The sequence below is a fragment of the Desmodus rotundus genome, chromosome 12 (genome assembly GCF_022682495.2).
Source record: "Desmodus rotundus isolate HL8 chromosome 12, HLdesRot8A.1, whole genome shotgun sequence".
Lineage (NCBI taxonomy): Eukaryota > Metazoa > Chordata > Mammalia > Chiroptera > Phyllostomidae > Desmodus > Desmodus rotundus.
The window spans coordinates 62,664,249-62,685,693 of record NC_071398.1 but is presented as its reverse complement, the minus strand read 5'-3'; the positions used below and the strand labels follow the sequence as shown (position 1 = coordinate 62,685,693).

General features: G+C 53.3%; 1 protein-coding gene and 1 long non-coding RNA gene across 4 annotated transcripts in view; one reads left to right on the top strand and one right to left on the bottom strand.

Moving 5' to 3' along the window:
- Positions 1-94: 94 nt before the first annotated feature.
- Positions 95-19,398, bottom strand: MOV10 (Mov10 RNA helicase). 3 transcript variants are annotated; one of them, XM_024570316.4, is made up of 20 exons: positions 19,262-19,398; positions 9,813-9,983; positions 9,344-9,579; positions 8,905-9,163; positions 7,708-7,839; positions 6,857-7,025; positions 6,014-6,168; positions 5,561-5,737; positions 5,303-5,450; positions 4,778-4,936; positions 4,429-4,532; positions 4,173-4,270; positions 3,859-4,078; positions 2,991-3,108; positions 2,606-2,797; positions 2,282-2,356; positions 1,320-1,445; positions 1,150-1,238; positions 766-887; positions 95-677 (listed from the first exon to the last, which is right to left on the bottom strand). In XM_024570316.4, exons 1-20 carry the CDS (start codon positions 19,396-19,398, stop codon positions 586-588), a joined length of 2,979 nt encoding a protein of 992 aa, XP_024426084.1. In that variant the 3' UTR covers positions 95-585. The 3 variants fall into 3 exon arrangements, with proteins under 3 accessions (XP_024426084.1, XP_045059324.1, XP_045059323.1); XM_045203389.3 differs by lacking the exon at positions 19,262-19,398 and adding an exon at positions 18,774-18,907; XM_045203388.3 differs by lacking the exon at positions 19,262-19,398 and adding an exon at positions 17,096-17,224.
- LOC123480707 (uncharacterized) overlaps positions 19,351-21,445 on the top strand; it is a 17,129-nt gene continuing 15,034 nt past the window's right edge. The window contains exons 1-2 of the long non-coding RNA XR_006656798.2: positions 19,351-19,489; positions 20,585-20,667. This is a non-coding gene — a long non-coding RNA (uncharacterized lncRNA). The remainder of the gene's footprint in view (positions 19,490-20,584; positions 20,668-21,445) is intronic.

Below are 21,445 nucleotides of genomic sequence, written 5' to 3'. Positions count from 1 at the left end.
AGCCTATAGTCCCATCTCTCCTCTTTTCCAAGTCACTCACCAGGCTGCCCCCCACCCGTTTGCAAAGGCAGGACTCTGGGCAGGCAGGGTGGAGTCTAGCAGCGGGGGATGAGGTCATGCCTGGCTCCGAGCCTTAGAGGCGGGTTAGGGGAGTGGTCTGGAGCAGGGGCTAAACTTAGAAGCTGGTGGGTGGCTTCCCTGCCCCCTCCCACTGGGTTTCCTCCCCTGGTATGGGGGCTGGGCTCCTCTCTAGAGGAAAGGGTATGGCCTTGGGTAGTGTCCCATCTTCCCCTGTGGGGTCAGCTTGGGGGCTCCGGAAACAGAGGCCAGGCCAAGAAGACATGGACACTTTTGCATAGAACAAGGTTGTTTTTCAGAATTTTTCTGCCTCCCCTGCCTCTTTGTCAGTAGCTCTTGGTCTATCCTTCTCTCCAGCAGGGGAGGGGGTGGAATGTTTTGGATTGTAAACTCCCTCCCCCAGCTTTCCTGTCCCTCATAGGGGCAGCTAGGCTGGGTTCGGTTTTGGGGTTGGGGGGCAGGTAAGGCTTGGCTGGTGTGCAAAGGCTGGAAGCCAGCTGTGTCTCTTCAGAGCTCATTTCTCCACTGTGGCTCCACTTGCAGGGGCAGGTCGCCTTCACCCTCCAGGTCCTGGGAGAGGTAGTTGTGACTTTGGGGCCCTAGGAGTAAGAGGAAGGGAGCTGTCTTCCTTACCTGATGTGCCCCCAGTGCTGGCCTGGACCTGGCCTGCCTGGGGCCCAGCCATACCTGAGGTAGAGGAGCTGAGCTTGCTCAGATCTTTGAGTAAGTTCTGTCCTTGCTCCATTTCCAGTGTGGCAGGGAAGGGGCACCCGGTATAGCCCCCCTTTTCTTTACAGAAGTCCAGGAATCTGTGGGGGACAGGGACAGTCACAGTGCGCCTGGCGGAGGCACACCAGCAGAGCTGGGGACTAAGTCTTGGTCCCGCCATGTCGGCCAGTGCCTTTGCACAAGTTGCTTAACCTCTGAGTGCCAGGTGACTTAAATGGGGGTGCCGTGAAGACAGGCAGGTCTGAGGATGGACTGAGCCACAAGAAGGTACCTACGAAGACACAGCTGCCCTAAGCTGGGGGCTGTGGGCACCAAGAGGGGTTACAGGGTAGGAATGCTCACGCCTTCCAGTCGGGATCATGGCCCAGGAGGAGCGGGTTGCCCACCACGATGAGCAAAGCCTTGGCCCGGGTCACAGCCACGTTGAACCTCTGGAAGGAGGAAGTAGTGCTGTCACAGGAGAGAAGAGCCCTAAGGAATGAAGCATTCCTGCCCCCCGCCAGCCCACAAACCTTGGGGTTCTTGAGGAAACCCAGGCTGAAGTCCAAATCCAACTGCACAAAGCTCTGGCTGCTCCGCACGGTGGAGATGATGATGACGTTGCGCTCTTGGCCTTGGAACTCTTCCACAGAGCCCACCTGGAGTAGGGAGGGCAGTGCCTGAGCCCGGGGGCGGGGGAGCCCAGAGGAACAAGCCCTGCCTCAGGGAGTGGTGAAGTCACCGGGCAGTTGTCATGGGAGTGAGCCAGTGTCCTGATGGGCAGGAGAAGGGACAGGAGGATGGCCTGGAAGCTGCTCCAGTTAAAGGGCCGGGGGGGTGGAGAGTGTTCTGAGCAAAGAAAACCCTCAGCAGTGTTTTTCAAACTCTCCTGAAGATATTCACTAAGTACTTGTTAAAAATATATTGTATAACCCAGACCTCCTGAATCAGAATTTCCAGGGGAGAGGCCCCTAAGTCTTACAGCATCAGTTTTCAACCCCAGCTGCACCCAAGGTCACCTGAGGAGCTGGGAGCAATCTGGATGCCCTGGCTGTGCCCCCAGATCACTGTGTTAATTGGCTGGGTGGGGCCCTGGCACGGGCAGTACCAGACGCTGCCCAGGAGATTGTTATCTGCAGCCAATGCGGAGAAGCACCACGGGAGTGCAGCGACTGTCCCAGAGGGCAGGAGAGGGCAGCAGGATGCTATCACATGACGTGCCCAGCAGGCCGGCTGGGGAGTTTGGACTTTATCCTCAGGGCCGAGGCCTCCAACCAGCCTGACCATAGGAAAGGCGTGGGGCTGCTGGCTCAACACGTAGGCATGCTGGTCCCATCCCCAACCACAGGTCGGGATCTTGAGAGTGAGAGGCCTGGGGAGGGTCCCAGCCAGGGAAGAACATCAGGACAGGAGCCCAAGGAGGTCCCTGGACTGGACGTGGGGAAGTGAGGGGCACAACAGGAAGACAGTGAATGTGAAACAGTGTCTGTGTCACCTTCAAGTCCTTGATGTCGTCCAGTCCCCGAAGCTTCTTGTCAAGTCTGGTGATGCATTCCCGGATTTTCTCCACCTGGGAGAGGAGGGGACAGGTACCCTTCTCTCATCCCATTACCCCGGTGCAACAGAGAGTCAGGAGGGCAGGAGGCCAGGGAGCTGGGAGGCAAAGAGGGAGAGCAGCAGACCTCGGAGCTTCCCAGATACGGGGCCAGCACAGGCCCGAGCTCCTGGGGCCTGTACCTAGTGCTCTGGCTATGAATGAGGAGCCATCTGGGGGGGCGGGGGGGAAGGGCTCCACCCTCATGCCAGCTGAGGGCCTAACCTGCTTCCGGTATGGGGAGATAACGCCCACATGTCGGGGGCTCAGGTGGCCTTTGCCTTTCTTAGATGAGGAGGTCAGAAGCTGCTTCAGGTAGTCGGTCACTTTGGCAGCCTCTTCGGGGTTGAAGAAGGACGGGCTGTTGCCCTCACGCTCATCCTTGCCCATTACGCCGTGAAAGATGATGGGAAAGCCCTGGACACAGCCAGGGGCAAACCTCAGCCACACACCCCTGCCCCCCTTCCCCTCACCCTCCAACTCCTTCAGGCAACGTGGGCTCCCAGGCCAAGGTGATGAAGAGGCAGGCCGTAGCTTCCACTCAGAGCCTCCTCCTCCCTTGCATCTTCAATAGGAGGGAAGGTGGGGTGCACGGGTGGGAGCCCCTCACCGGTTGGGGCAGACCCTCCCAGTGGCAGAATCGTTCCCGGTCCATAACGTTGGCACGAGCCAGCAGTTCCCCTTCGTAGTACAGCCGGTTAGGAATGTCCAGGATGGTGGGGTGAGACCTGGGAGGCAGGAGGAGGAAGGGAGAGTAAGACCAGGGGCTGGACTACCCCTGCCTTGCCCTCAGGGACCCTGCTCGACATGCACTGGGCCCACACACAGCATCCCCTGCCCTCTGCCCTGTGTGCTCGCTCATCTACAACGTCTGCTGCTAGGACTGCAAGCCACAGAAAACAGCCACATGTGCTCCTGGAGAGGACCCAGTCTGTGGATTTCAGATCAGCCAAATTTAAAAGAAGAAAACCAGAAGTTAGAAACCCATTCTCAGGTTTCAATTTTGAGAAAAGAACAACACACACACAGGGATCATCTGCTGTCAGCAGTACTGGATGAGCTAATGTGTGAAGTCCACAGACGTAACATAAGCAGTACCAACGCAGCAGCTAGCGCTGATCGACCTCTTCGTGGTCTCCTCCAGGGAATTAGGGACTGGGGGTTCACACATGAACTTGCTGAAAGGAAGGCCAGGTCTATAAATAACAATGAGGTTAATGGGAAACCACATTGTCCCTATTTTTCTCATTTCTCCTTGGATTGCCCTGAAACTTCAAGTGGAACCCATACCAGACACACCGCAGTGTCCGGGAACCTGTGGTCCTGCCTCACACACGAGGTAAGCTCACCGTTCTAGGGGAGAGTCCCTTGCTAAGCCGCACAGCTGAGGAGCAGCAGTGATGGGGCTGGGGAGGAGACCTCGGGCCCCGCACAGGGTGTGGAGGCAGGGGGTTGTGGGAGGGGAGAGGGCGGGATACCTGTAGTTGCACAGCAGCTTGGTTATGAACTGGGGGTTATAGCCATTGGCGCCCTTCTTATACAAGGGGTTGTGGGTGAGCAGGCGCTCCAGCAGCGAGTGCCGCAGCCCATGCTTCTGGGCCAGTGGGGAGCGTAGCACGGGCCCCAGCTGCCGAGGGTCTCCTGCCAGCACCAGCTGTCCTCCTGGATCATCTGATGATTCCTTGACTTCCATCAGCCCTGGGAAGCAAGGTGGCATGGGGAGAGCAGTGAGTGGTGGGGCCTCCCCAACCCCACGGAGGGTGGCGCCTGCGTAGCCCACCGAGCCCCTCACCTGCTATGGCCACCAGGCTCTCGGGCTCCATGCACTGGCCAGCCTCATCGATGAAGATGTGTGTGAAGTGACTGATGGGGAACTGGGCCGAGACCAATCTAGGAGGTGCCAGGCCAGGCTGAGGTCAGCCCCGGGCACCAGACCACCAAGCCTGACTGCTCGTGCCAAATGGCGCCTCACCCCACTCCCCAGCCTGCGACCTCTTTACTTATGTGCACACGCGATTTACAAACACGCGTGCGCACACCCGCAATACCTGCTGGCAGTGATGAGGGTGGTGATTATGACTCGATACTCCTGCAGCTTCTTCTTGGAGGGAAACACGTACTCCCCCTTATTCGCATCCCAGTTACAGCAGGGCTGTGGGTGTGAAGGGAGAGGAGAGTCCACTTGGCACCCCCTTCTCTGGCTCTGGGTCCTCAGGCAGATTTATTCACCTCTCACTTCACATACACAGGAACTGAAGGCCAGAGAGGTGTCCTGACCCAGGCAAGGTCACACAGTGGGCCTCAGACTCCAGGTCTCCCAGTGTCCCTCCCTCAGTGTTTACCCTGAGCACCTCCCAGCACCCTCCATCTCTTGGCCTCCTGCACTTCCCCAGGTACCTTGATGTCTTCGGGCACCATACGGATATCCCTGCTTGGGGCCAGGAGGCGGTAGATAGAGCTGGACAGGTGGGGCCGGAGTCGCTGACAGAGGAGGTCAGCCCCTGAGTTGGATGGAGCACAGGCCAGGATGTGGGTCTTGGGGAAATGCTTCACCACCTGAGGGGGAAGGGATAAGCAGTGTGGGAGGCGGCTTCCAGGTGGTGGGGAGACTTGGTCGTGACTCAGGCTGGTGCAGTGTGACATTGGCCTCCCAAAGCTGCGGGAGGTAGTGACACAAAAGGCAAGTTCTGACTGCCAGGACCCCTGCCTAGTCCAAACAGTCCTTTACTGCTGGACTGAAACGTGAACGGTGACTCTGAGAGCTGTGCAGTATGCCACCCCCGCAACAATGCTCAGCTGCCACAGCGACCCGTGACGCCAGCTCAGGGGCACTCGGGAAGCTGGAAGGAACCAAAACCTGGGGACCACTGCTCAGTCCTGGGGAACCCGAGTGGGGACCCCAGGTCGTTACTCAGGCCCCACCTGCTTGATGGCTTCCACTACGGTGACAGTCTTGCCAGTGCCCGGGGGCCCAAAGATGATGTAGGGGGCCGGCCGGCTGGCGCCCGTGACAATGGATTTCACGGCCTGGAGCTGCTCTGGGTTCGACTCCAGATTGCGATCATACAGCCTGCAGAAGAGCCGGGTACATGAAGTCATCCAGTGTCCCAGAGACCTCCCTGACTCCAGGCTCTAGGCCCACATTCCAAGTAGTCCAGAGCCCCCCGCCCACAGTCTCACTTGAGCTTCACTCCTGAGGACAGCAGCGGGACCCCGTGGGAGGCCTTAGGAAAGAGCGTGGGCCACAGTGGGTGGCATCTCGTCAGCTCCAAGGCACGATGCTGCGCCTGCAGGGGCTGGCGGTTGAAGGTGAACTTCACCTTGAAGGTCAGCCCATCTACAAAGCGATTCAGGAGGCTTTGGGAAGGGAGAAAGAAAGGGAAGAGTTCCAGTTAGGAGAGTAGGCAATAAAAGGCCAGGACTCTCCACCTACCTCGACTCCAATCCCACTGTCCAAGACCCCCAAGCACTCCCTCGAGGACAGGAAGCTGCTGAGGCACCTCAGGGTCCCCCTGGAGAAAGGCCTCCTGTCCTGTCCCTGGGGTCCCACTCATCTCAGGAAGAGCACCCCTTCTCCCCTGGCCTGAGAGAAATGTCTGTAGACCCTTCTAGCTCAGGGTTTCCCACACTCACCTCGTGGAAAAGCTCAGCTTGACACGGTCCAATTCCACCCTGTGCACAAAGCCCTTGTAGGTGACAGAGTTATTCTGGTGAGCCTCAGAGGACAAAAGAGCAAACAGGTGGTCTCCCCGGAGTACTGAGGGGCGGCTCTCGGCCACCCCAGGAACCTATGGAGTTTGAACACAAGCAAGATTCTATCTCAGGGAGGCCCGCTGGCGGGCCCCCTTCCATCCCAGGACTCAGGGATCTTTGCCTCTTTCCTCTCCAACCAAACAGCAGAGGAGTCAGGAGGCAAGGGAAGAAACAAGTCTGTCCAAGCTGCCCAAAGATGCTAAGCACAGGGATCCTGGAAACCCTTCAATGCATGATCCCAGGACTTGGGAGCAGCTTTCCAGCCTGTCCAGTTGCCCTCTTGGCCAGCTCAGTTCCTACTGTGCCTTTAAAATCTCATTTAAAACTCAGTTCCTGCTTCTCACCAGGTCCCTTGCTCAGTACCTGGGTGTGGGAATCCATTCTCACAATTCTGGGCTTCTGTGAGCACATTTGACATCTGACAGGTGGAAAGGGCTCTGAGATCTAGGCCAGCTCTGTGCTTTTCAGATAAGGGAATGAAGCAAGGGACTTGCCCAAGGCCACACGGCTGGTGGCAGTGAAGTCTGGACTGCAACCCAGGCCCTCCCACCGCCCTGCCCTGGCACTCTTTTTGGGCACAGGATGCCCACTCTGCCCCTTGCTCAGTCCTCTGGGGCACAAACAACTTTGCCCTTCCTCCCGTCTTGCCCTGCCAGCAGGAGCAGTGTTCTGCCCACAGCCTGTGGGCTGAGCCCACATCCAGCCCCCGATTCCGGCCCTGACCTCCAGCGTGAGCAGCTTGGGGTTCTGAGTGATGAGGTCCAAAGTCATGGGCACCGACTCCAGGTCATAGTGCCGGATGTCATACTCCATCTGCAGCTCCTCCAGGTGCAGCAGCAGTCGGAATTTCGTCTCGTAGTTTGTGCACTTCAGGGATGTCTCTAGCTGGGCCCTGCCAGTGACGGTGTGGAGGGGGGGTACGGGTGGGGCAGGAGGAGGAAGGGTCAGGCAACCCCAAGCCCAGGGGCATCCACCCTCTCCCGATGGCAGTTCTGGGACTACGAAAGCATCTGGAATCAGAGAAGACTAGAAGGGCCTCAAAGAAGGGAACCGTGGCTCTCACTCCCTCCAGTGCTGCTTCCCCCAACCTCATACCTGAGTGGGCGTGGGATCCTAGTGCCCGAGATCCTCCTATGACCTCCACGCTCACCTCATTCACATGCCACTCCCTGCTCCAATGTCACCGTCTCCAAGAGGCCAGGACTAACCACTGCCCTCTTCAAAATAGGGCAGCTCATCCCCTTACCCAGAATTAGTTTCAGCTGAGCTTTCGTTTAGCTCTTCACAGCACTCATCACTCCATTAAATTATCAGATACATGTTCTTTATAAGAAATTTTAAGATAAACGTTCTTTTGAGACATTTGAAGATAAATACTCATTTTCCTCCAGTAGCGGGGCAAGGCCCTCACGTGACTGACTGACCTGGAACAGTGCCTGGGCGCGCAGCACGTGCTGAGATCGTGAACGGGTGGAGCATGGGAGGCTGCAGACAGAGGTGTGGGGTGGGGGAAGCCAGCGGGGCACCGACAAGGAGAGTGGGGAGCATGAGGGGTGCAGAGGGCTGGCACTCACTTGATTTCAGCGATCTTCTTTGGGGCGGTGAAGATATTTGTTCCCTGAATTTGGGGGAGCAGCTGCCGGAGCTGGGAGGGGGGGTTGTACTTCGCCAGGGGCAAGGTTAGCTCCAGGTCATAGCCCCTTGTGCTGTAGGAGTGGGGGGAGAAAAGCTGTCACTAACCCCAAGATCCCCCACTTCAGAGATGTGGGGAAGGCCCTGCCCTGGGGGATGCAGGAACCCTACCCAGTGCCATTGCTGAAGGGGTCAGCGGCCTTCGCCCAAGGAGGCAGCACTTACTACCTCCTGAGGCTGCGCACCCCGAGGATGGGCCATTCATTCTCAGTTCTTGGGAAGACATGATACTTGGAAGCATTAAAATATATATATAATGAAAATGAAAAATAAAAATACATACAACACATGCATATGTACGTAACAATACATATTCATTAGAGAAAAATCAGAAAATAGGTAATAGCCCTGGTTGGTGTGGCTCAGAGGATTGAGTGCTGGTCTGCGGACCAAAAAGATGCTGGTTCAGTTCCTGATCAGGGCACATGCCTGGGTTGCAGGCCAGGTCCCTAATTGGGGACAAACGAGAGGTAACCACACATTAATGTGTCTCTCCCTCTCTTTCTCCCTCCCGTCCCCTCTCTCTAAAAATAAAAATAAAATCTAAAAAAAAAGTAAAAAAAAAAAAAGATGCCTACACAAATTCCACTCATCTGAAATGCTCAGAAAAGGGAAATGTATGGAGACGGGAAGCAGAGCTGTGGTCACCCAGGATGGGGAGGGAATGGGGAGTGGAAGGGCTAAGAGGTGACAGGGATGGGTTCCTTTTTGGGACAACGAAACGTCCTGAACCAGACTGTGGTGATGGACGCACACATCTGTGAATGCACCAGACCCACTGAGCTGGGCGAACTGCACGACATACAAACACAGCTGTTAGAGGGGGAGAGGCGTCTCCATGGGGGCGGCCTGGCAATCCCCCACAGGGTGGAGACACCTTGAATTTTCTCCACACCGCCCTCGTATCTGCAACCTTCTCCCTGGACAGAAAAGGTCCCTGAGGCCTGGAGGAGTGAAGACCTCACGGTCAGGGAAGGGGCCCTTGGCTTCCTCCAGCTTCACGCCCTTCCCATGGGCCCACACTGTCGTGTTGGGGCACCCCCCCCCCCAGCCTGGCCAGGGCTGGAGGGAGAACTTACCGGTCAGGTCTCTGTCCTTCCTCAACCCGGGTGGTCGTGACAGGGTTTCCAGTGACCCGGGTCTGCCTGTAGGGCGTCGTGGGCTTTAGCTGTGCGGCCAGGGAACTGTGGGCAACGGCAGCCAAGAAGCGAGCGATGTAGAAAGTGCCAGCTTTTTTGGACCTTGGCTCCTCAGGTCCCAGCAGCTCCCAGAGCACCGTGGCCGGGAAGTAGCCCACAAAGTTGGTCTGACAGTGGACGTGGAGCTCATAGTATTCACCTGGGGGCGGGGGCCTGAGTGAGCGGAAGTGTGGTGGGAGAGGGGCCCCCCAGCACTACCCTTGTCCTGGACAAGCCCCCTAGAGCCCCCTCCCTGGCAGGAGCGCCCAGGACAGCACCAGCCCCCTCCTTGGGCAAGCCCCTGTCCACCACAGGCTCCTTCCATTGGAGACCCACTAACCGGGGCCCAGGGAGCAGGGCAGCTCCTGGTTGCCATAGAAGAAGGTAAACTGGGGGCTCCGGAAGAGTGGAAAGACGTGGGTGAGGGTGACGGACTGGGTTCCTCCATTCTGAAGCCGCAAGGTCAACACCTCCTTGCGCTCCAAATCCAGGTGGATAAGGAGTTGCCCATCCCGGTCTTCATGAGGCCCCTGGACTTCCACGTCTACCCCATGCTTCCCGTGAAGGTACTCAGCCCTGGAGAGAGCGGGAGTCAAGGGGGCGCTGGAGCAAGAGGGTCCTGCTTGGATGTTGCCCTCGGGAAAGTTTTAGGCTGGGGAGGCTGGCCAAGTAGCAGTGGTGCTGGGCAACACACCCCCACCCTAGACCAGTTAGCTCCTTCTCCATCCTCCCCCTGCTCCTTAAGGGTTGGGGCCTCACCCCAACACTCTCTCAGCCAGACAGCTCCCCCCACCCACACCCCCACACACCTGTCATGAAAGATCTTGGCGAGCAGTGACTTGTGGTCTGTGCTGAGATCAGACACATTGGCCCAGCGGTCAAGTTTGAAGAACCTGACCCGTGTCTTGGTGACGTAGGCCAGATTGGCAGTCTTCATTCCATACAGCATGGAGGAGAAGCCAGGGACGGATTTCCCAAAGCTGCCGGAAGCAGAGAAGACTGGGGAGTGAGGGAGGGCAGCAGGGCAGGGGGACGCAGGCAGTGTGCTAGGGAGGGCATCTGAGGGGGGCTCTGTGTGGGACACACTGGCCCCGCTGAGGAAGAGCCCCCAGGGCAGGGACAGAGGCTCAGGCTGGGGATCGAAGGAATTTTTAATGTGTTAAGGAAAGGCAATGGGACTTCCCAAGGCAAAATTCGATTGTTTTACACAGCAGGTTGTGGGCATGCATTTCTGAGGAGAAAAGCCTAATCATGGGCTGTTGATTAGAGACTAAGAGAGAGAAAGAAATGAAGTTTTTTGGGGGGAGAAAACTGTGGGGGACAGAAAAGGACACAGACACCCCAGCAGGAAGAACTAAGACTAAGGGAAGGAAATGAGAGGGTAGATCTGGGGTCCAGGCCAATGGGGCAGTGAGGGAGGTCAGAGAGAGAGAACAGGTGTCTGGGGCTGTGGGCAAGGGGGCTGGCAGACAGCACGTTCGACCCCAAGCCAAAGCGCTCAGGTGGAACCCAAGCAGAGAGAGAAAGGATCCTTGTCCAGAGATCAAAGGTAGTTTGGCTTTTTGCACCTAGAGAAGGTAAAGACAGGGAAAACTGGTCAGAAGGGCAAGAGCTCAACATCCCATCCCTGAAATTCGGTTTAGTCAACTCAACAAACGCTTACAGAGACCCGTTATGTGCCAGGCACTGGATGCCAGGGGTTAAAAGTGGCAAGAGCCCCAGGCCTGCCTTGAGGAGCATGGGCTGAACACATCAATCCCAGCCCCACTGCGTGGGGGGCAGCAGCAGTTCCGGGGTGCACTGAGCCCAGCCTGGGGACAGGGGCGGGTGTCCACAAGGTTTCCCCAGAAGCCAGTGGCAGGTGCAAGAGTGAGTGCAGAGTGCCGACCAGGTTGGGGAGCAGGCAAGAACAAATGCTGAGGGGCTGGGGGACTACCCGTTCGCTGCCAGATGGGTCGCTTCAAGTTACTTTGCCTCTCAGAGCCTCGCTTTCCCCGTCTGTAAAATGGGCACAACGACAGACTTACCCGGCAGGGTTGTGAGGGTTACCCCAGATGGACTGGGCAGTGAACCACAACCCCCAGTGCTAGGCACATAAGGAGACCCCAGTAAGGTGTGCTAGGGTTAGTAACACGCACAGTCTAGTTGTACGAGAGTGAAAAGCGCAAGGAGAGGAGTGGCAGGAGGCAGCAGAGGTGGGCAGGGGCCAGGTCACGCACAGCTCTGTCCACCAGGCCGTCAAGCCTGGATTTGACCTTGAAAGCCAGTGGGCATCTCTATATGTGACATATTACATGGGCACATTCAAGATCTGGCCAGCTAACAACCCTCCTTGAACGCTTTCTAGGGAAGAAAGTGAACCCTAGTTCATAAGAACCACGGTCATCACTATTTACCTGTTCAGACTAAATCAGCACGGGCACTCACTAGCGTATAGTAGAATTTACGGTTGCAGGCATTTTCCTGGTGACCCCTGCTTGGAACTCTGCCCCTTCCCTTCATCCCAAACAAATGAGAACGACACTATGCAGAAAACTTGGTATCGGCTCTGATTTGCTTTAAAAAGGGAAGGAATCATTTGAAAAGACAAAAGAAAAAAGTGCTCAGGAAATGTTAGCTATCTTTAGTGTCCGTGTTAGTGGTAACAGCAGTACTAATCGTAGCGGGAGGAGCAGCAGCAACTTACTTTCAGCCCGAGTCAGAGGCTACACTGTGGTTACAGAACCACCCGGTTGGTGGGTTATAAGCAGGGGAGTGGCAAGACCACATTTGCATTTCAGATCATTCTGGCATCAGGATTGGAGGGTGGATGTGCTGCAGGCAAGACTGTAGGCAGGAGGCCAGTTAGAAGAAGGCCACAGCAACTGTCCATCTGGAAGATGGCAAGGGCCCGAACGAGGCAGTGGTGAGGAGAGAAAAGGGGCCAGATGTGATAATAAGTAGAATGTAAAATTAGCAGGATTTGGTGATTGTCAGGAGGGGGAATGGAGAGGGGAAGGAGGAAGAGTCAAGGACAATACCCACATCGATGGCTTGGCTTTGGGGGCTGTTCCTGAGATAGGAGGTAAGGACAGGAGGAGGAGGAAGGTGGAGGGACTGACCACGCCATTTGGATTTCCATTTGGATTTGGACGTGCTCAGTGTGAGATTCCTGTAGTCCAGAGGCAGGTGGCTCAAGCTGAGAACTCAGGCCCAAGTCAAGGCAGAGCCTAACATTAGGGAACCCTCAGGCAGCGGTGACCGTCACAGAAGTGTTTGGGACCTCCCCAGGTGGTGGGAGTACTCTGAGAACACAGGAGGCCAGCACTACCCAGGGAGGAAGGGAAAAAAAGAGAAGAACTCCCCTCCCCCAGAGAGAGAGGAGCACCGGGAGGAAGTCTTCCAATCAGGTGTCAGCCTCGCCCCACCGGCTGCTGAGTCATAAAGGAACAAATCAGAAGAGTATCAGAAACTTTCAGCAGGGCTCCTTGGTCAGTAAGTCATTACATTTCACAGGTTGGGCTCAGACTCAAATGCAGACAGAAGCCAGGCTCCTCAAGTACCTCTGATACCCTCAGCGCTTTCAGGCCCCCCGTACCACCCGCTGTTGAGTCACTGGTGTAAGATGGATAACGGCCCACGCCCCTCATCTGCACACAGATGCTGCCAGCAGACAATGTAGGCCCAGGATGGCCAGATCTGGCTTTTGAGAGAAGTGCAGATCAAAATTTGAATGTAACATCACTTATTTCTGGAAACTTCTGTGTGGGCACAGGGGCAGGAGGAACTCAGCTGTGCAAATTTTACAACTTCTACTGTGGGTACTACCACCATAATATTTCTCAAGCCATTCCCCATGTCTGAGACTAATACCCCGATCCACCTATCCCTCCCTGGTCTACGGTGACTGCCATAAACAAAAATATTCTTAAAATCAAAAACTTAGTACATACTGCTTAGAAAAAAAAACAAAACCCAATTTTTGTGTTATACATGTAGTTACCCAGATGTCTAGGGAGAAAAAGATGAACAATTCAATAGAAAAACTGAATATTTAACTTGAACAAATCCAGATGACCCCCCCAAAAGTTTAAAAGATGCTTCAGAAGTAGAGATGCAAATTAAAGTAAAAACAAGATACCACTTTGTAAACTACCATTGAACCGACAAAAGTGGAAAACAGCCATGATATGTTTTGTTGTTATTATACAGGAAAGTGAAGTAAAAGGGGAAGTACTACAACCTTTGCGAAAACCACCTGGCAGTATCTCCTCACAGCTGAAATGTAGGTGTCCTTTAACTCAGAGACCTCGTGACAAGAAAGCACACATGTATAAGGACACAAGTGCAGGGACGCTTCCTGCAGAGTCATCCGCAGTGGCCAAGAGCCAGAAACAAACCCATGCCCATCAACAGGGAGACAGCTGAATCGCTTGTGGGCACCCACTCCATGGAGCACTATGCAGCCGTGGAAAAGAATGTGCCACACACTCAAGTGGCTAAAACTTAAAAGGCCGACAAGGATCTGGGGACACCAGGACACTCCTGCATTGTGGGTTGGATTATAAATGGTCCAATCATGTTGGAAAAAGGCCTTGTAGTTTCTTGTAAAACTAAACATATATCATAACATTCTGATTTTGAATAAAAAACGATGTGCAACAAAAATTCACTTAAAAAATAATGCAACTGAACACCTCGCACTGATATTTATTCAACAGGTACCTGCTGCGAGGATGAGTGAAAGAAAAATTAAATCATTGCAGACCGTTGTTCCCAGAGGAGACGGACGACAAAGCAAACAAACATCAACAAGCTGGCTGGCACACAGCACCACTGGACAACGGCCTGGAATGTTAGGTGCCAGGGTCGACACATTGCCCCGACTTGGAAAAGCTACGTAAAGGAAGAAACATAATGAAAGGGAACTAAATATATGAAGACAGGGCCAGATTGCTGGCAAGTTGGGCCCTGGCTGGTGTAGCTAAGTGGACTGAGTGCCGGCCTGTGAACCAGAAGGTTGCCGGATCGATTCCCCGTTAGGGCACATGCCTGGGTTGCAGGCAAGGTCCCCAGTAGGGGGCGCACAAAAGACAACCAAATGATGTTTCTCTTGCACATCTATGTTTCTTTCCCTCTCTCTGAAAATAAATTTAAATAAATAATATTTTTAAAAATTGCTGGGAAGTTGGGAGAAGCAGGCTCAGGAAATGGCAGGAACTAGCTAGGGAAGTCTGAGGGCCCACTTCCATACAAGGTCAAAGGGCATGAACCTTTACCACTTTGGTAAGTTCTGCCAGACTGTCCTTTAAACAAGTTATACAAACCTACATCCTCACTCACAAAAATTTGAGAACACCCTTTTCCCAGACCCCAATGGAAACCTTCAGTCCCTTAAGTTTTTGACAACTTGTTAGGAAATGATGGTGTCCTGTTTAAATGTGCATTTCTCTGTGTCGCAGGTGGGCACAGGTAACCAGGTTCTTGGTGATCACGGACAAAGGACTGAACCGAACGAATGCACAGAGTTTATAGCAGAAAGAGAGAGAACAGATTTATTCAGCGACAGCACACTCCACAGAACCTGGGAGCAGGCCAACTCCAAGCAGAGACTGACCTTGGGGGCTGGAGGGATTCTATTCTTATAGGGTGGATCCTTTCTGGCTAGTTTTGGCGGGCTTTTATTGTGTATGTAGTCTCCCATGATTTTCTTTGGCCGTCGGAGAAGGGGGTCCCACAATGTTAATTTGTCATAATGCTATTATAATGAAGCAGGGGTCATGTAGCATCTTCCGCACAGGTAGTCATGATTCACCATGATTCAGCGCTTTTCCAGAAAGCGGGAACAACCGGTTTTAGAACAGGGTCTCTGTCCTGTATGATGTCCTCTATCTTAGCCCTGGGGCACCTCCAGAATTCCCTCCTTCCTGACTATTGACTGCCTCACCTGATCACTAGATAGTTGGAGGATCTTGCCTTCTGTTTAACCAGTCATTTATATTTCTTCGTGAACTACCGGATCCTATCATTTCCCCAAGCTCTAGGAGCTGGTTCCTCCTTCACACCCCTCTCTCCTGGTCCATCGTTAACACGAATCAGATCTGGTCCCCCAGTTTATGACCCCTCGGTCTGCAGGATTAAGTCTAAAGCTTTAACACGGCATGCTTAAATCCTCCACGTTAATGATGGTAATGCAAATAACAATAACATCAACAACAGAAAACATTTATCGAGCACCCTCTGTGTGCTGTTGTAAGTACCTACACACAGAGCCTCACTGAGTCCTCACAACAACTGCGATCATTCCATGTTAGAGAAGAAACTAAGGCACGGGTCCTCCCCCAGCATGGGCCTCTGGACAACCCCTCTTTCCTGGTACGCTTCAGTCACTCACTACTTGGACCACGGAACTCCCCTCCGCACCCGGGTATCACTGTGAACATCCCAGGTCTGCAATGCCCCGCCCCTGTTGGTTGTTGGGTGAACGATAACTAATCTTTTTAGACCCGGTTCAGGAAAGAGTAATAGCTAGAGGAATAGTATTTCAGAAAGTAGTATCAGACTTGGAAGTGACCTTAAATTAAAAGGACAGCTAATTCCATGTTTTTCAAACTCTGGGTTGCAACTCTCATTAGTGGGTCAAGAGCAGGATTTTTGTAAAATTGAAATAAGATAGAATTTAAAATGTCAGAAGAAAGCAGGGAGTAAGGCCGCATATTGTTTCAAAGACACATACTGTTCTGTGTAAACAGTGTATACCAGGCCCTGGAAGAAAAGGTATTTTCTTCGGTGGACAGAGGTCCAACCACCAGCCCGTTCTCCGTGCCAGAAGCCCCAGTGATCTTTCCCAAGCCCTGACCCTGCCGGTCTCCTCCTTTGGCACTTTCTGTGCTTTGCTCTTTCTGTTAAGATTAAAGAGAAAACAAACAACCCTCACAATGTCTCTCCAGGGTCCACAAGGCCCCACACCATCCAGCCCCTGCCTCCTCCTGCTGGCTTCACATCAGCGGGTTCTCCCAAGCTCCCCCCAAGACCTTGAAGGTGCTACTTCAAAGTGTGGAATGCTCTCCCTGCCCCTTAACATCTGCTAACTCCTGCTTATCTTTCAAGATTCCGTTCAAACGTCACTTTTTCTTAGAAACTTCAAATTCCTACACTAGGTCACCCGCAAGCGTAAGAAATGCATACTGGACTTTTTCTTACAAGCGCTTGTCACAACAGTCCTTAAATAATTTTTTAAACTGCCACATCCTTCCTGAGACAGTGAGGTTCTTTCCGTGTATCTCTTGTGATTCACACGTGTGGTGCTTTGCTCTCAGGAGGCATCTGGCCAATATTTGTTGATAAAAGAATGAGTCCCCTGGCCAAGAAAAGAAACTTTCCAGCACACCAGTCCCTCCTCTGTACAAGGGACTTCTAACCATCACTGAACTAAAATGACAGCCACCAGTCCCAAAGCCCGAGCAGCATGCCACACCTGATGAAGGCCTTACCTACCACAGCTCATTTTGGCTTCACACAACCCTGAGAGAAAGGCTTTATTTTACATCAGTTGGGAAAACCGAGAAAGGTTAAGAAAAAGAAACCACAGGCCCAAGGTGGAGTCGCCTGCCCCCAGGACAATAAACCAAGACTTGATAGGAGCGTAACTGCAAACCAACCAGTCTGGAATTTCCTGACCAACACTGGTGAGGTAATGTGCCTGATAAGACCCCTGCTGCCAGGCCTTCCCACCCGCCCCCCAAAGGTGTCCCAGCCAGAAACGTCTTATCTTTTCTTTTGCTAATAACTTTCTTGCCCGACCCAGTTCCTGCTTATAAAAACCTTCCATTTTGGCCCTGGCTGGGTAGCTCAGTTGCTTAAGAGTGCTGTCCCAACACACCAAGATTGCAGTTCTATCCCTGGTCAGGGCACATACAAGAAGCAACAGTGAAGGCACGAATTAGTGGAATAACAAATCGACATTTCTCTCTCTACAATCAATCAATAAAATTAAATTAAATTAAAAAACGCTTCCATTTTGTACAACTTGCTAGAGGGCCTGTTTTGCTAGATGGGATGCTGCCTGATTCATGAATCCTTCAATAAAGCCAATTAGATCTTTAAAACGTACTCAGCAGAATTCTTGTTCTTCAACAGATAGTTGTTCAGCATCTAATGCAACCAGCGAAGGGCAGGAGCAGGACTTGGACTCCAGCTATCCAAACACCAGGGCAGTACTGCATCACGCGTTGATCTACCCATCTTCCACTCCCCACTACACGGCACAGGCACAGAGCAGAGCCTCCTTAAGTATGTTTTATTCATGAATAGAGAGAGATGGGAAAGAGAAAGAGTTGGGAGGAGAGCATTTTGTAACTCCCTAAAATAACCCAGTGGAGAGGGCCAATCCCCTCCAGTGTGGGAATCTCCCTGGAATTCCTGATGGGGTGGGGGGTGGGGGTGGTGTGTGGTTTGGTGCTGGCTACACATCCCCTACAGCCTATTGTCTTGCAGATTAACTCTACTGAATAATTCGATTAGGTTCCACAAGCATTTAATGAGCATCTACTACATACAAGGCTCTATGGTGGGGACTGAGGGAAGTTGCAAATAATGAAAAGCCTGCATCTTCTGAGGTTCTGAGAGTCTGGTTGGGGGAAGACAGTCCCTACCAGCTCAGCTCCAACACGGGCAGAGTGTACGCTGGCTATATTACCAGGGTGTGAAGAATGAGCTATGAGAGCCCAGGGGAAGAAGCAAAGAATCTCCATTGGGAGGATGAGGGCTGACGTCACAGCATTCCAGCCTGGGTTTAAAACATGCGTCCAATTAGACTAGAAATCTCCACCTGGAGTAGGGAGTTGAGGGGGGCGTGCTGAGTGAACCAAGATTTGCCTTTTGGAATGACACAGAAATATAATTCTCTCCATCATGACAGTCTTTTTTCTTTTTCCTTTTTTAAATATTCAAGGTCAATTTTTCCTCTTTTCAAGGCAGGCATTTTTCAGTTTCTTTGAACTGGGTCTCACAATTGACTATGAATCAACTTAGAAGCCTTTCCTCCTCCTCCAAATAATAAAACTCTATCCTTCAACGCCAAGGTCAATGCCATCTTCTCCACTGGGTTGCCTTGTATACTGTATGCATATCGTAGTTATCGCTCCCCTGGGATTGGGTAATCGTCACCATATATTCCCCGCAGTGCCCGGCACACTGTGGGAGCACAAACAGGTCTCATCTTTGCTCCTTCAGATATTTGCTCAAGCCTGTAAATGTCCCTCTTAAAAACGTCCCACTCATTATTGAAAACAATATCCCAGATGTAATCTGGTCAATGTGGAGTCACTCCACCCAAAATTCACTTCTATTAACACGGTCCCATACTTCTTTTGCTCTTTCTACAGCCACACTGGCCTTCCGTTTGCTAAAACCCAGGCTTTTTCAGGTCTGTTATTAAGCCTAACCCCGTATTTATTTGTATAAGTCTTTGCATTTATCCCTGTTGTTTCTTGGTTTTCTGCAGCCTGTTGATAGTGGCATTTCTGAAGCACAATTCTATGGCTGGACAGAGAGAAGTCTTTGATTTTCACTTGGATGGTACCAGAAAAAGGGAACCAAACAGCCTTCCGCCACATGGTAGAAGCACCCCCACCCCCATCGCCCCGCCGCCGCCCACCCGCCCGCGGGAGATTGGCCCTGGCCCTGGCGCTCGGTCTCCATGGAGAAGCCACAGGTGCTAATGGGGGGTTGGCACGTAAGTAGATGGTGCCTTTTCTTCTTTCTGAGCCCCCTGAGGTTCTCCCTCTTACCCTGGACTCTTCAGCTCTCACGGTTAGTGGACCCCGGAAGAAGCAGCCCCCCAACGAGGCGATGGGGGAATGCCCGTGCAGCCCGCGCCTCGGTTCGCCACCTCCACCAGAAACCACCTTCCCCGCGCTTGCGCGACGCCGGGGACTCCCCCCACCCAATGCGCCCCTCCCCCCGCAGATCCCCCAGAGCAGGACCCCGCCCGGGGCATCCAGGAGCAGGCTGCGCGGGAGGCTCTCCGAGGGGACTTCGGTGCAGGGTCCCGGCGGGGGCAGAGCTTGGCGGGCTGGCTCCAACAGACACGGAGGGGCGTGGGCACCAAGCGGGAGGGGACGTCTGCACCGCCCCTGCCCCGGGACCGACCAGAGCCACTGCGGGAGCTGCGTCCCTGCGCGCTGGCGCGGGAAGGGTGGAAGGGTGGCCTCGCCACGGGGGTCGTGGTGGTGAGCCGGGCCCGCGGTTCTGGGCCAGAGAGGGGGCCAGCCCATACCTGGTCTTGAAGTTTCGGTTATAAATGATCCGCAGCTGCTCGCGATTTGTCTCCATGTCCAGTCCCTGAATGAGCAGGAAATTCTCGAAGCATTGGCCCGTCTCCCGGAGCTGCCGGACGCTGAACTTACTGGGCATCGCGGCGGCGGTGCGGCCCAGGCAAGAGGGTCCGTGGAAATGAAACTGAAACTCGGAGCCGCGGCAGGAAGTTAGCGGCCCTAGGATGAAGGTACTGCAGGGGGTAAATACCCTAACTCTGACTTCTGACCCTGCAGGGTCGCGAATCCCCACCAGGCTTCCCTCCTCTGTCCTTTTCCTACCTGAGCCTTCCCTACGGTCTCCGTCCTATCCCCTCCCTCTCAGCCTATTTAACTCTTTCCTAAGGAGTCTGACCCCTCCCTCAGGGCCCTCCCCTGGCCCCAGTCTCCCTCCCCTGGCTCCCAGCCAGACTAGGAAGGCGGGTACCTTCTGGGGCCCCCCGATCAGTCCCGGAGGTCAGCGGAGCCTGAGCAAGGGCTGCTCCCACGCCCACCCACCAGAGCCCGGGGATTCAGGATGAAGCGGGAGAGCAAAGGGCAGGGACTGAGACCCGGGTCGGCGGCTGCAGGACTAGGACAGCTCAGGCAGCACCTCCCCCAGACTGCCGGGGGCATAAACCAGTGCGGAAGCTAACGGCACGCCTCCCTCCCCCATTTTCCCTCCTCGGGCTTTGAGACTGAGGGAGGGAGGCAAAGGGCCAGAGAAGTTTGAGGGAAAGAACTAAGTGTCTCCGAGATAAAGGTGTGTATGTGTGGGAGGGAAGGACAAGGGGCTCCGCCAGCACAAATCATTACTTTTCTCTGCTACCCAGGCTTCGTTATTTGTAAAGGCTGGCGATCTACCCTTAAGCCATATTTTTGAACCCTTAATTGCACTTCAGCCTTCATTGCTCTTTGTTACTGTCATAGAAGGGTTGCCTGAATTATCAAAATATTAGCTTTTTGAGAGCAAGAGGCCACGGCATCAGCACCAGGAAGAGAAGAGCAGCATGCTTCAAAAAAGACTGTTAAGACAAAGGGGGCGGGGCTACCACCACAAACATAAAAAAACAAGTCTCGACATCTCTGCGTCCTCTGGCATAACAAAAAAACCCTAGAAGGAGGGCAAAGATAATAACAGTTGTACCAAAAAGTTTTTTAAACAAGTATACCAGGGTTCCAAATATATCAAAAGTAGTGTTGCTCTCCAAACAAATTCCCTGCAGGAGGTCACACAATCTAACCTAGTGAGGAAGGTCCAGACCCCAGGTCTTGCTCCAGCTGAGCTACCCTTGTACCTTTTCCAGGCCAACAGCCCACTACAGCCAGGAACAACAGACTTTTTAGCAAGAGGAAATGCAGTCAATGGAAACGAAAGCTACAGGATGGGGTAAGCAGAGCTGGGGAGAACATTGTCTTAAAAATTGATTATCCAAAGTAGGGGGGGAAAATGGGAAAGTAGCCAAGGATTTTACCTTTTTCTCCCCCAAATACCTGGCGAGGCCTGAGAGTAATAGAGTGAACTCCTCTGAAATGCGTCGTTACCATTTCAACAACCTACCATCTACCTTACCCAAAGCGAATGTCTGGTTGCATTTCCATCAGCGAGTCAGTGATGTCCCCATTATCGGATGCAGGCCCTAGTCCCTCTCTGGTTAGGCTTGTTTCCTGAACGTCCTCAAAATGTGAACAGCCATAGTACAGTCAAAACTGAGGTAGAAATGTGATGTTATGTGGCTTTGCTTACAATGGAACCTCTCTAGACTAGTTTCATCTGGAAAAAAATACACTCTACGTGCAGTTGTAACTATTTTCAAACATGCTGGCTAGAATGGTCTTCCTTTCCATCTTTCACATTCAGCTTAGGTTTCATTCTCTCTCTCTTTTTAAAGATTTTATTTTTAGAGAGATGGGAAAGGAGGGAGGGAGGGAGAAAGGGAGAGAAACATTGATCAGCTGCCTCTGGTAGGCCCGCAACTGGGGACCTGGCTCCCAACCCAGGCATGTGCCCTAACTGGGAATTGAACGGGGCAATCTTTCCGTTTGCAGTTTATGGGAAGACGCCCAACCCACTGAGCAACACCATTCAGAGCACATTCACTCTTGAAGCCTTCCCCAAATCCTTCTGCACGTACAAGAATCTGACTTTTAAGGCAGTAAGGTTGATT